General features: G+C 44.4%; 1 protein-coding gene across 2 annotated transcripts in view; it reads left to right on the top strand.

Moving 5' to 3' along the window:
* Window positions 1-9,816, top strand: part of TMEM255B (transmembrane protein 255B) — a 165,903-nt gene extending 156,087 nt beyond the window's left edge. For both annotated transcript variants that reach the window (XM_019484980.2, XM_006272481.4), the window contains 2 exons: window positions 1,837-1,980; window positions 8,727-9,816. In XM_019484980.2, coding sequence (XP_019340525.1) covers window positions 1,837-1,980; window positions 8,727-8,894 — 312 coding nt within the window. In that variant the 3' untranslated portion in view covers window positions 8,895-9,816. The remainder of the gene's footprint in view (window positions 1-1,836; window positions 1,981-8,726) is intronic.
* Window positions 9,817-12,274: the final 2,458 nt, after the last annotated feature.

Below are 12,274 nucleotides of genomic sequence, written 5' to 3'. Positions count from 1 at the left end.
GCTGTGGGCCTGGAAGACTGGTCCCTGCCCCGTGGGGCTTGTAGCCTGAGACCGAATTTGAGGAACAAGAGACTCCCTGCGTCTTCAAGTCCAGTTCTCTGTTATTGGAGGTAACCAGGTTATATAATCACTTCCATAAACTCGCTGAGCTTTGTCTTAGAGGTAGGAGTGTTCCCTCCTCCTGCTCAAAAGCACTTCCAAAACCTCAGTGCTCTAGGGCACTGACATACATGGAAAAAGCTCCACAAACTGCACTTTGTTGGAAGTAGCAGCGCATTAGTTGGACCTGGCTCCTCAGCATCTGTATAGATCGGGTGCTTCAGCAGGGCTTTTTGTCGCTTTTAGCTAAAGTTGATTAAATCGGCTATTAGATAAAAGTGCCAAAAAGCCCTGTTGAAGCACCTGATCAATACAGATGTTTGGCGACCCAGGCCCAACTAGTATGAAGCCTCTTCTGGCCATGCGCTGGGCTCAGCACGTAGGTGCACGGAGTTTGAAGTAAAACACCATTGTTTTAATACATCTGTAAGCAGCCCTAGTGCTTAGGAACCTCCTTGTTTCCAGCCTAAATTTATTCATGGCCATTTTGTATCTTATGCCAACATTTGTCTCTTTGCTTGAGTAGATTTTTCCCCCTGGTGCTTGGTCTGGAGCCCAACCATGTCCTTGCTCAGCCTTCTTTTTGCCAGGTTAAGCCAGCCAAGATCTTCTTGCCTCCTCTCCTAAGAGATGCTCCATTTCCTTCAGCATCCTGGTAGTCCTTTCTCTGTGCCTGCATCATTTTGAGTGCCAGTTGTTCAAACTGCTGTGCCGAGTTAGGGCCTACATGGTCAGCTAACACAAATTAGACAAGAAGGGCAGAGTCTTGTTTCACCTAGTGTAGGGCCATCCAGTGGCAGCCTGGAATGGGTTAATCTGCACCCCAGGCTCCTAAAAGGCCAGCACTCCCCATATTGTTTCAGCTGTGGCTGCAGTCAGGCTCTCCCAGCTTCTTTTCCCTCCTCTGGCTTCCACTTCCTGCAGAAGCCCACTGCACAAGGCAGGGGGGAAGGCCACAGCCAGTTTGCTGAGGGTCGTGCTACCCAGTGCAGCAGTGATGGGGAGGCTGCCTAGGTATGTGGTACAGCGAGCCCATGGCTTGCACTGTTGAGGCCCCTGCCGGTGTGGCTTGTGCAGGGAGCAGCCCCTAGCAGCTTAGAAATTGGACAGTCCTGACCCGGTGAGAAAACAAGGTGCAGCTTGAGACTGAGATACTGAACAATTGTGTCGGAGCAAGTAGTGGAGGTGTTGTACCATCTTCCACAGATGCACAGACATCTTCCTATTGGTACAAAGGCAGAAGAGAGATGGAGTCAAGCCTTCAGGTTTCTCAGTGTGGGGTCCTGCCACTTCATTATCAGGTAGTGAGCAGAAAGTGCCAAATGGTTCAAAGAATAAAATGAAAGCTGCTTTTTAACTTCAGACACCCCCTCCTCAATCCCAGAAAACATCCACTAAAGCACCCGACATATGCATGTGCATGCACGTGCCCCATGTGTCTCTGGGGAAGGATGTGTATGGACATAATACCATAGTGCCTTGGTTTGTCCAGATTAATTATCTAGATTACAGGGCACATTGTGAAGCTTAATGTAGTAACATGTGAAGGATGGAAGGTAAGATAACACTATAAGGTAACATTTTGAATCACCACAAAAGGAAAAGTTGTGACAGGAAAATACAAAAATAGGAAAAAGAAAGGTGTTAAATGAATCACTCCTAGTCTGATGCAAGAGAAATTAGGAGAGGGGGAAAAGGCAGCCATTCACTAATACTGTCATATTTTATGTCCAACAGGTACCTCTGTCACAAATTGCTTTCAGCTCTGCCCCTCCTCCTCAGATCCTGTACAATCCAGCTCAGCAGATCCTGACGTATGCTGGCTTTTGTCCGTCTGCAGCAGCCATCCCTGCATACTCATCTTATCCTTTACCTCTCCAGGTACAGTATTAATTCTGTCCCTCTTGTTAGTCTTCTTGGAAACCAGAGGATATTCATCGCTATATAAACTGCAGTAGTAAGTCACATGCTTTGGAGATTTAACGGTAGTAGAGAAGATCGCTGATCTATTAGAGAACATACTTGTTTAAAGTCATGCGATGTTCAGTTATAACGTTGTTTGGCTGCTGCCTGCTGGTGGGTAACTACTGTGATGTAACTGGATTCGCTTAACATCATTTCACTTAAAGACATTTTTCAAGAACGTAACTATGACTTTAAGCAAGGAGTAGCTGTACCCTGAATGTGAGCTTGGAGACACCAGTGGGAAGAATGGAGGAGCTATAGTAGAAAACCTCCATCCTTCCTTGTGTATACCCTGAAGTGACTTTTAGGGGACAGCCTTCCAGGGACTGCTGCGGAAAGCAGGCAAAGACAGTGTCATGAAGCGCAATTTTATCATTTGGGAGGGGTGCTACTTTTGCTCTTATACACCAAAAATATGGTAATCACGAAGTAGTTATAAAGCAACATATGACCTGTGAGCCAGATGCAGCCCTTGCAGCCACTGGATCCAGCCATAGAGCTCAAGGGTTTTACCTGTGTCAATGCTATGCTGGAGTCAAGCAGTGAGGAGCTGTGCCCACACTGCTGCCGCTTCTCTCCTTCCTCCCCCTGGCTGCAGTGTGGGCAGCTTCCAGTGGGTGGGGATCTGTATTGAGGCTGAGCAGCTTGCATCTGCACCCACACTGCAGCCAGGATGTGATGGGGGCAAAAAAGAAATGGGGGAAATGAAAGGGAAGCAGGTCAGAGCAGTAGCAGCACAAATGCAGTTTCCAGCATTCAAGACCTGACAACTCCCCACTAGCTGGAAGCTGTGCCTGTGCTGCAGCCACAGAGTGAGGGGGAGTGCACAGGGAGAAGCGGTAGCAGCACAGATGTAGCTCTTAGCTTCCTGGCCATGGTGCAGCTCCAAGGAAAGCCCCTGTTCTGCTGCTGTGCCATCAGAGGCACTCAGCCTGCACTGGACCAGAGCAGGGCTGTTCTGGCCCACGGCTTGTTAAAGGTTGCTGGAACAAGGTAAGTACCACTAGCATCACCACAACCTCCTCTTCCTGTGGCTTCAAGCCCTGTCTGTTTTTTTGACAGAACAAGCCTAGACAGTTAGCCTTAGAGGAGGGAGGTGCCTGCCTGCAGCCTGCATCAGATGCCTAAGCCCTAGAAAAAGGGCTGGTGATTCACTTACTCCCCATCATCCCAGCCTTTCCCAACAGTAAGTGCCAGGTAGCTCTGAGCATGCAGATTTTCTGGATCACTGTTCAGAGACATTAAACTCTCCCCCTGCATCATGCAGAGACAGGCCCGTTTCTCCTTCACTGAATCCAGCTGTCTCCATCTCTGATCCTTCAGAAGCAGGCCATGTTGATAAATCAGTTTAACTGTTTGCAGGCTGCATAGGTACCGCAGGGAGGTAAGCCACAGAAGTAGGTGGATTAAACTGATATGCACCATAGAGGAACTCATAAATACTTGCATCATGAAATGCCTAGTAAGAGCTGTGATGCCAGTACAGTTGTAAAACATCAGATTCTGAAAACTTGATGTGGTCAATCATATCTGCATAATCTAGTGTACACATCACATACCTTCATGCACTGGCAGAGAGACAGTAATGAGGGACTACTTCCAATTCTCAATGAAAAAGTTCCAATTTTCTAAGTGTTCAACAGAGCAATTAAGTGTAGATTGAGAGTACAGAAATGGTCTTTAGAGAAAAGAGGATCAATATAAAACAACTGAAGAGACCACAGAAGTAATTGTAGAATTCGTCAGACCATACAAACTGCTTGCTGTCTTTAACCAGAATTTCCAAATACACTGCAAAATAAACAGCTTCATCCCTTTTCATATATTGCTAAATATTTTTTAAATTAGTTCATTTTCCTTTCCCTTTCTACCTGATAGTCAGAGGCAGTCAGCTGACAGCTTGGATTTCCACAGTTGCAAGCTATTAATCCCTCTCCAAGAAAAAAACAGCTTTCCTAAATGTAAGATATAATCATGTTGCAGTGTGGAGGGAATGAACGGCAGCACTAGTATAAAAATCTTATTTATATGAGTGATTGCTAGCTTAGTGAGGATGTTCAGTCTACCGATACAATCATCATCCTATTTGAAATTTTTGTAAGTAACAACAAACCAGTTCTGAAATAACCATATTTTTAGGCTACAACCATCTTTATTAGTGAGGAGATATCTGGGTTAGGTCTAGAAAAAGACTTAGGTGCCGAAGGAGGGTAGTCAGATGAGGTTTGGACTCCTAAGTCCATAATGTAGATCTTCCAAACCCAAATCAGCTGCTTCTTAGCCTTTGAGGCATCTAATGTCCAGAGGTGGACACTTGTTCATCATTAGTCCCTACAAGCCTGTATCTGAGCATATCCAGAGCTGCCAGTGTCTTGACACTACTGAGTATCTAAGCCCTATCATCCACAAACTGAGCATTCTTCTGTGTTGGCCCCATGCAAGGTTTGCTGCAGTAGGTGGTCTCAGAACTCACTGACCAGACTGTGCCGCATACAAAATAGTGATGCCAGCCCCAATTCCAGGAGAAGCCTTGGAACTGTATATTCCAGTCAGAGATAGCTCTGGCCTGTAGCCCTAAGTAACCTGTTTATCTCCTGTAGTGGGGTGACATTTAAGATGCATCTTTTCCAGAGTATCATCCACATGCTGGCTATTATAGATACCATTCTAAATAGAACATCAGTCTCCCTAGGCATTGTACAGCTTAGCTGGACATTTATAATGAGACAAAATGTGTGAGTTTTTAGTTACTCCACACTAGTTTACTGATAAATCAAAGATCAAACTGAATATATACAACAGGGAAATCATGTTAGTTATTTATATAGAATGAAAGTCACAAGTGACTTACACCTACTGGAGCCTTAAGCTGGTTCTACACTTTCATTTTGCCGGCATAATTGGTTAGAGTTGGAGTGCTATTCCAGCAAATATCTTACTGACAATGCAGTTACACCACCAAACATATTGTCCACAGTGGAATCTGTCACCAGTTTAGACGGCCAGGCTCCCTAGACCAGCAGTGCTTAATCTTGTGGCCGTGTGTGCCAGGTAAGTGGCACTGGGCGAGCCTGCATGCTGGGATTCAGTCCCAGGGGCCCTGTCAGCCTCCCATACCAGGATTGGGCACTAGGGCCTGACACAGCTCTTGTGCTGGCACCGGATCCAGCCAATAGGGCCCAAGGCTCCTCATGAGTCTGGAAATTTGGTAGCAGTAAAGTTGTAGAATGTCAAATCTTGAAAATCCAATATGGTTAGTTACTTCAGCCTGTTCTAGTGTACAGGATGTTGGTGCCTCACTCTAGACTGAAAGGAGATACTTTTCTATATTCAGGATGCACAACTCTGAATGCTCTCCTCGTGCAAGACTGCTAAGATCTGTTTCAAAACCAGAGCACCACCACCACCCATTCGTGCAGGATGAGAGAGATAGGAATTCAGTTTCTCTCTCTGCCTGAGGGTGTCAAACCCACACCTCCACCCCACAGAACATGCAAAGATTCATTTGGCTACAAAGAATGAGTAGAGTATGTTCAAGAGAGAAGCTAATGCTCTACCCTAGTGCATTCACCTGGGTGAGTGGTTTGCAGTTGCACTAATGTGTGTGTGCATGTTCAATGGCCATTTGCTATATACCTCCCACAAGCAGATAATAGCAAAACATGACATGAGGAATTTGGATTTTACAAGTATATAAGACAGAGTTTCTGTTTGTAAAGTTAGAGCTATTTCTAGAAGGGATTAATAGCACAGGTTATTCTTTAATGCTGTAGTCTAGTCCTGCTCTTTGGTAACAGACTGGCTATCTGATCTGGTGAAAGGATAATTGTGCAAATGACGCTAACAGGACTGAATCATTACCAACCACCAGAAATCAGATGATAGAGAAGATTCTTGGTTCATTGTGAAACTGTCAGAAGTGGCTTTAAGGGCTGGTAAAGCCATGTTCTATAGCAGTGTTACTACTATTATCTAGTTAGACTAAATGACCTCTGAAGGTGCCTTCCAGCCCTGCTTTTCTATGATTCTGTCTTTTCAACTGTAATATGTCAATGCTACATTTGTATCTTAAAAATTCAGCTTGTGAGAGACATACCCAGTACCCCCCCTCCCCCTTTGCAGGCATAACTAATGCTATTTAAACTAATTCATATATAAATGGAGGACACAATTCTCCTTTCAGACCCACACAGGGGCTCTTGACTTCAAAGTTTTGCTGTCTGCTTTCAGAGAACTACTTTTGAGAGATCTATGCATGTAAGGAGAGAACACCATTTCCAAGAGGAGGAGCTAGCCTAGTTGCAGGGACGGTGCTAGTGTTCTAGGAAAGAATGGCTGAGGTAATACTGGGACAGTGGAGTTTATCTGCCAGGAGTTTATATTTGCCGTGAAAGATTTTCATTTTCTTTTGGGACTGCAGCTGGGTGCTCAGCACTTACACTGAAGCCCATTGCATGGCATGTGCTAACATGTGGGGGTTATTGAAAGTAACATTCCCATTGCAAACAGTGTCAGGATTTCACTCCAGATCTGTCCAAAAACTTCCCCTGTGATTTTTTAAACAAATGGTGTGATTGATTATCTCTCAAACAGGGCTTGGTTTCATAAGCACTGTTCTTACTGAATAGATTCATAGATGTTAGGGTCGGAAGAGACCTCAATAGATCATCGAGTCCGACCCCCTGCATAAGCAGGAAAGAGTGCTGGGTCTAGATGACCCCAGCTAGATACTCATCTAACCTCCTCTTGAAGACCCCCAGGGTAGGGGAGAGCACCACCTCCCTTGGGAGCCCGTTCCAGACCTTGGCCACTCGAACTGTGAAGAAATTCTTCCTAATGTCCAATCTAAATCTGCTCTCTGCTAGCTTGTGGCCATTGTTTCTTGTAACCCCCGGGGGCGCCTTAGTGAATAAATACTCACCAATTCCCTTCTGTGCCCCCATGATGAACTTATAGGCAGCCACAAGGTCGCCTCTCAACCTTCTCTTGCGGAGGCTGAAAAGGTCCAGGTTCTCTAGTCTCTCCTCATAGGGCTTGGTCTGCAGGCCCTTGACCATACGAGTGGCCCTTCTCTGGACCCTCTCCAGGTTATCCGCATCCTTCTTGAAGTGTGGCGCCCAGAATTGCACGCAGTACTCCAACTGCGGTCTGACCAGCGTCTGATAGAGGGGAAGTATCACCTCCTTGGACTTATTCGTCATGCATCTGCTGATGCACGATAAAGTGCCATTGGCTCTTTTGATGGCTTTGTCACACTGCCAACTCAGATCATCGAGTCCGATCTATTAAAGTGTTACTGAAGAACCAGTCCAAAGGGCCTAGAGGGGTGTCAAATTCATCTGGCCCCACAATCCAGATGAGTGACATGGGGTAAGTCAGTGGGATCCCAGATCCCATACTCCCCCCGCATCCAGCCCATTCCTGGATTCATGCTGCATGTCGTCTACATCCCAGAGCAATTGAGGTGGGCATCACATGTAGTGCAGATCCTGGATCAGCTGGAACAAGTGGCATGGGCAGTGCAGTCCAGCTGGGGCAGGCACTACACAGCATGAATCCCAGAACAGCCAGTGGGCACCATGCTACACATGACATCTGCCCAGCCAGACAACTGCCACCTGTTCCAGCCACAGGGGAGGGAGTTGTTCCAGGGTGGCTGCTCCACATGGTCCAGGACCTGTGGGCACCCCGTGCAGTGCTGGTTCCAGACTGGCTAAAGCAGGTGCAACATGCAGTACACATCCAGGAATGCCTGGGTGGGTGCCGTGTGTGGCACAGTTTCTGGAGTGGCCAGGATGGATGTCCTGCCCGAGGGTTGGCCCGGGTCCATTCAGACAGAGGGGCAGTACCTGGGGATAGATAACAGGCTGTATGTTTGGCACCACTGACTTAAAGTTTCAGTGTTAAACCAGGTCAGAAGTATAGCCGCTCACAAGTACTTGCCCTGTAGGCCATAATGGTTCCAGTAGATAAAAGAATGTGGATTTTATCCACAAATAAAACATTTCTATATAAGGCCTTTAGCCCTTACATCAGCTGGGGCCAAACTGTTTGGCAGGTGTGCCACAAATTAAGCACCACATCCTCCCTAAGTGCCACTTCAGTCCCACTCCTCTGCCCTACCTGCTGCTCTTCTTTCTGCTCCCTGCTGCTGTGCTGCCTGTTTGCTCCCTGACCTACTACATGCCACAAGCAGGGGCTGCCCATGCTCATTATGGCTCCTGTGCTGCAGGTTGGCCACCCCTGCCTTAAACTTTCCAAGCATCAACATGGATTTAAATAAACAGCTCCACACATCTTGAAGATCAGTCAGAAACAGTGATTTACCTGGAAGAGTAGAGTGTCTCTCTTACAAACGTATGTTTTGGGGGGGGCGGTCTTACAGTTACTTTCACACAGACTAATTTGTAGCTTAAGCCTTACTGAAAACTTGAACCTGGATTACAAAGTATAAACTGTGTCATCTTGATATGCATTGTATGTAATAATCTTAACGAAACCTATATTACAGTAACTGCTGCAATAAAGATGCCCAAGAGGTTTAGCTCTAGGATTTATTATTTAATATTTATATGTTATATATAATATGCTTAATACAGCAAATATGCAAGCCTGGTTGCAGTCTTGTACTGAAGAAGTTATTTTTCTTTGTCTGATTACAGCCTGCCAGCAATTTTCCAGGATCTTCATCTACAGATATTTCTTTATCTGATGATACTCAACCTCCATCTCACTCCAGCTCTAATTATGGTCTACCTCCAAATGCTCCACCACTATATACACCAACTTATTTCCTGCCAGGGGAAAAACCACCACCATATGCCCCCTAGAGCAGAGAATTGTATTTCAAACAGTCCCCGCCCCCCTTCTTTAAAGAGACAGACACCTTTGGAAACTGCTGCACAGGCAGCAGACTATCAAAGAAACCATATGGTGTGCTATGATTGTTCAATTTTTACTTACAAGTCACTATGACTAAACAGAATGCTGAAAGCCTATTACAGGTGTATCACCCAGAGGAAGGTCTTAGTCACCACTCGGTTTTTATGTAGTTAGCTGCAACACTGCTTTCTGGCTAGCATAAGCATGACTTTTCTTCTCAGCATAATACCTAGTGACTTTTTCCCAGTAGAAAAAGCAAGAAAAAAGAGAAACAAATCACCCACTTTGGATGCTTTGTTCCATTTTTGTAAACTGATAATAGAGTGGTTTTGTAATTTTGATTTAGAAATCTTATAGTATGTACTATATGAGTGGGTAGTCCAGGGCTTTGAATCATTCTGGATAGAAAGAAACTAGAATTTCTTTACCTTAATAGCATTCTTTAGTAGCCCCTTTCTGGTGAAAGCCTTCTAATAAAAATAACATGGCGATTATTTTATAACTGAACAGGCCATGTTTATATCCAAGACTGCATGAATTTCACAAGGAAGGGGAAGCACAGTACAGAGGTAAAGTATCCCAATTAGCTTTACCCTACTCTGAAAGATGAAGTTCAAATATTACACTTTAATAGGGCTATTTTAACTCTCTTGTCTGAAATGTGTGAATATAGTACCAGTTCAGTTAAGTTATGTCAGTGTGTTGCGGGTGCAATTTCCAGATAAGTATTTAACCTATATATTTATTAAAGTGTTAAAAGTTCTGTATTTTTCCATATACTGTAGAAAGTAGATGAGATTGTAACAAAATGAGTTCTTTTCTACTACAGGAAAAAAATAAAACAAACGAGACAAACCAGAAGACCTTGAAGTGGTGTATGCTGACCTCAAGTCTTCTTATTTAAAGAAAAAAAAAAGAGTTCTGTAATTTTGTAACAATTGGAATGGTTTGATGAATGCTCAGAGTAACCGAATGGTTTTCCTCCATCTCCACTTTCCCACTACAGAGAATGTAAAAATACATATCATATTATATGAACATACACAATGCATTTCCTATGCAACATCCAAAGGAAATACATGGTCTTTCACTCCCTCTGCTGGATGTGCATCATTAAGTAGCAAGTTCTATTCTCAACTCTAAACACCTATAAATGAGCACCTGAGCATGCTTTAAAAAAAATAAAAGTTACTCTGTTGCCAAGTCCTGGTGCAGTGTTTCCTGTGGCACCACTGTTGCGGCACTGTCATTAGCTGCGTGGTAGGGCTATGAGAAGCTTCAGGTGCTGCTTCGATTTGAAGAAGATTTGGCCTGACTCGGCAACCGAATCTTTGAATCTGAATCAAATTGGGAGACCAAGAAAAAGGTCTGAATCAATTTGGAAAAGATTTGGAGAACTTCGGAGATTCGGGCAGTCCCTGCTCACCACCGCAGGGAGCTGGACCCAGACTCTGTGCCGGTAAGTAGGGGGCAGGGGTAGGGCTGGAGGAGGAGGGAGGGGACTATGGGGGGACCCCCGTCAGGCCCCAAGCCCTGCCTGCCCCCCTAGCTCCCAAGAGCACCCCCACTCCCGCCCACTCTCCCAGCCCTGTCTATGGCTGCCCTGTCCGGCCCCAGCATCCTGGCTCTTTAAAAACAAAAACAAAAGCCCCACACTCAGCAGCTGCTGCAGTGGTTTCTGGGGGCTCGTGGCAGAACCCACCACGCAGTGCGGGACAGTGGAGATTGCTGCCCCCCCCCCCCCCCACACACACACACAGCAGGAGATTTTTTCCCCCCCCCTCCCCCCCAAGAGGCCAGGGCTTTTTTTTTTTAATGTTTTCAAGAGCCAGGATGCTGGGGCTGGGGAGGGCAGCCATAGCCAGGGCTGGGAGAACAGGTGGGGATGGGGCCTATTTGATTTGGAGAGTCGGCCGATTCGGCAGTGGCCAAATCGATTTGGGACAGTGATTCGAATCACCGAATCGAACCACTGTCCCCCGAACTGGCCAAATCCAAATCCAAAGTGAATACTAGCTGCTTCACACAGGCCTACTTGCACATTAGGCACATTAGGGAGCAGTTAGCCAACATTAGAAAGCTATAAAAATTCTCTCAAATGAGTGCAATATGGAAGAGGGAATAGTATGCATCATTATGCTTTTAGGTAGCTGCTTCAAACCATGGAAATATAGAAGTCATTTAAAAAAAATCACTATGGAATTTCCTTTGAAAGGATGCAAGAACAATTAAATAGCTGAAAACAAAGCAAAAGCCACCCCTAAAATGGCATAATACTTTTTACCTATCAATAAGTTTTCTATTAATTATGTACTGTAAACTGCTAAAATACACAATACTAAAACCTTCAAATATGAAAGGTTATTTGCTTAAATATGGACCAAGACATCCTGTTCTTATTAATCCAGGAGGGTCTCTTGAATTAAGTCCAGGTTTTAACCCACTGAGGTCAAAAGGACAGGATTATGGTGGGCAGAATTTTGACATAAAGCTTAAAAGGATTTTAAGCAAGTGAGAGAAAGGGAAGTTGCACACAAGACAATTTGTTTAATTTATACTACGTGTTGGTTTTACACAATTGAAAATATACAGACATAACTCACCCAGCAGATAGCATTTGATGAGGTATAAATAAGTTATACATTAAGCTGCATTTTCATATGGTCTCTCTCATATTTGGACCACACCAGAAACCTTACCCAGAAAGCTAAATTCCACTGACTCCCAGCATTCAGCTCGCTAACTGAACTACTTCAAAAACAGAAAAAGGGAGATTTATTTGACTGTACCAGTCAGAGGAAGAAGGTCTGACTTCATCCTACTCCCTGTTCCTAGCTAAAAAGAAAATGGTACATGGAAGAAACTTCCTGTCACCATACCCCTTTGCTGTAGTACAGCATTACGTGTGTGATCAGTTTGAAATATTACAGTAGTACATAGCTCTGTATTTTGAAAACATGGTTCTCTTTTGTTAATCATACTTTTTTGTCCATGCATAATATTTAAGTCTATGCAACTATAAAAAAAATTAGCCAGAGCATTTTTTGCATCAAAATCCCATCTATTACAACAATATAGAACTAAGTTACAATGTTCAAGGACAATGGAATTTAAGTTATATTCTCTTTTTCATAATATTGAGGTGAAATTGCACAGAATTCTGTTAGCATTAAAGATAATTTTCTAGCTCTGTAAGTATAACCACTAGCATTAACACAAAGGTCTTCTGATTCACTTAAACTCTTTTGGGAAAACAACTGCAAAAGTTACACAAATGCCAAATGTGAAACTATTTTGCTGATGTGTCTTCCTTGACAAGAATGGAGCT

This window comes from Alligator mississippiensis, chromosome 1 (genome assembly GCF_030867095.1).
Source record: "Alligator mississippiensis isolate rAllMis1 chromosome 1, rAllMis1, whole genome shotgun sequence".
Taxonomy (NCBI): Eukaryota; Metazoa; Chordata; order Crocodylia; family Alligatoridae; genus Alligator; species Alligator mississippiensis.
The sequence above is the reverse complement of the archived record's forward strand: the minus strand, read 5'-3'. Positions and strand labels throughout refer to the sequence as shown.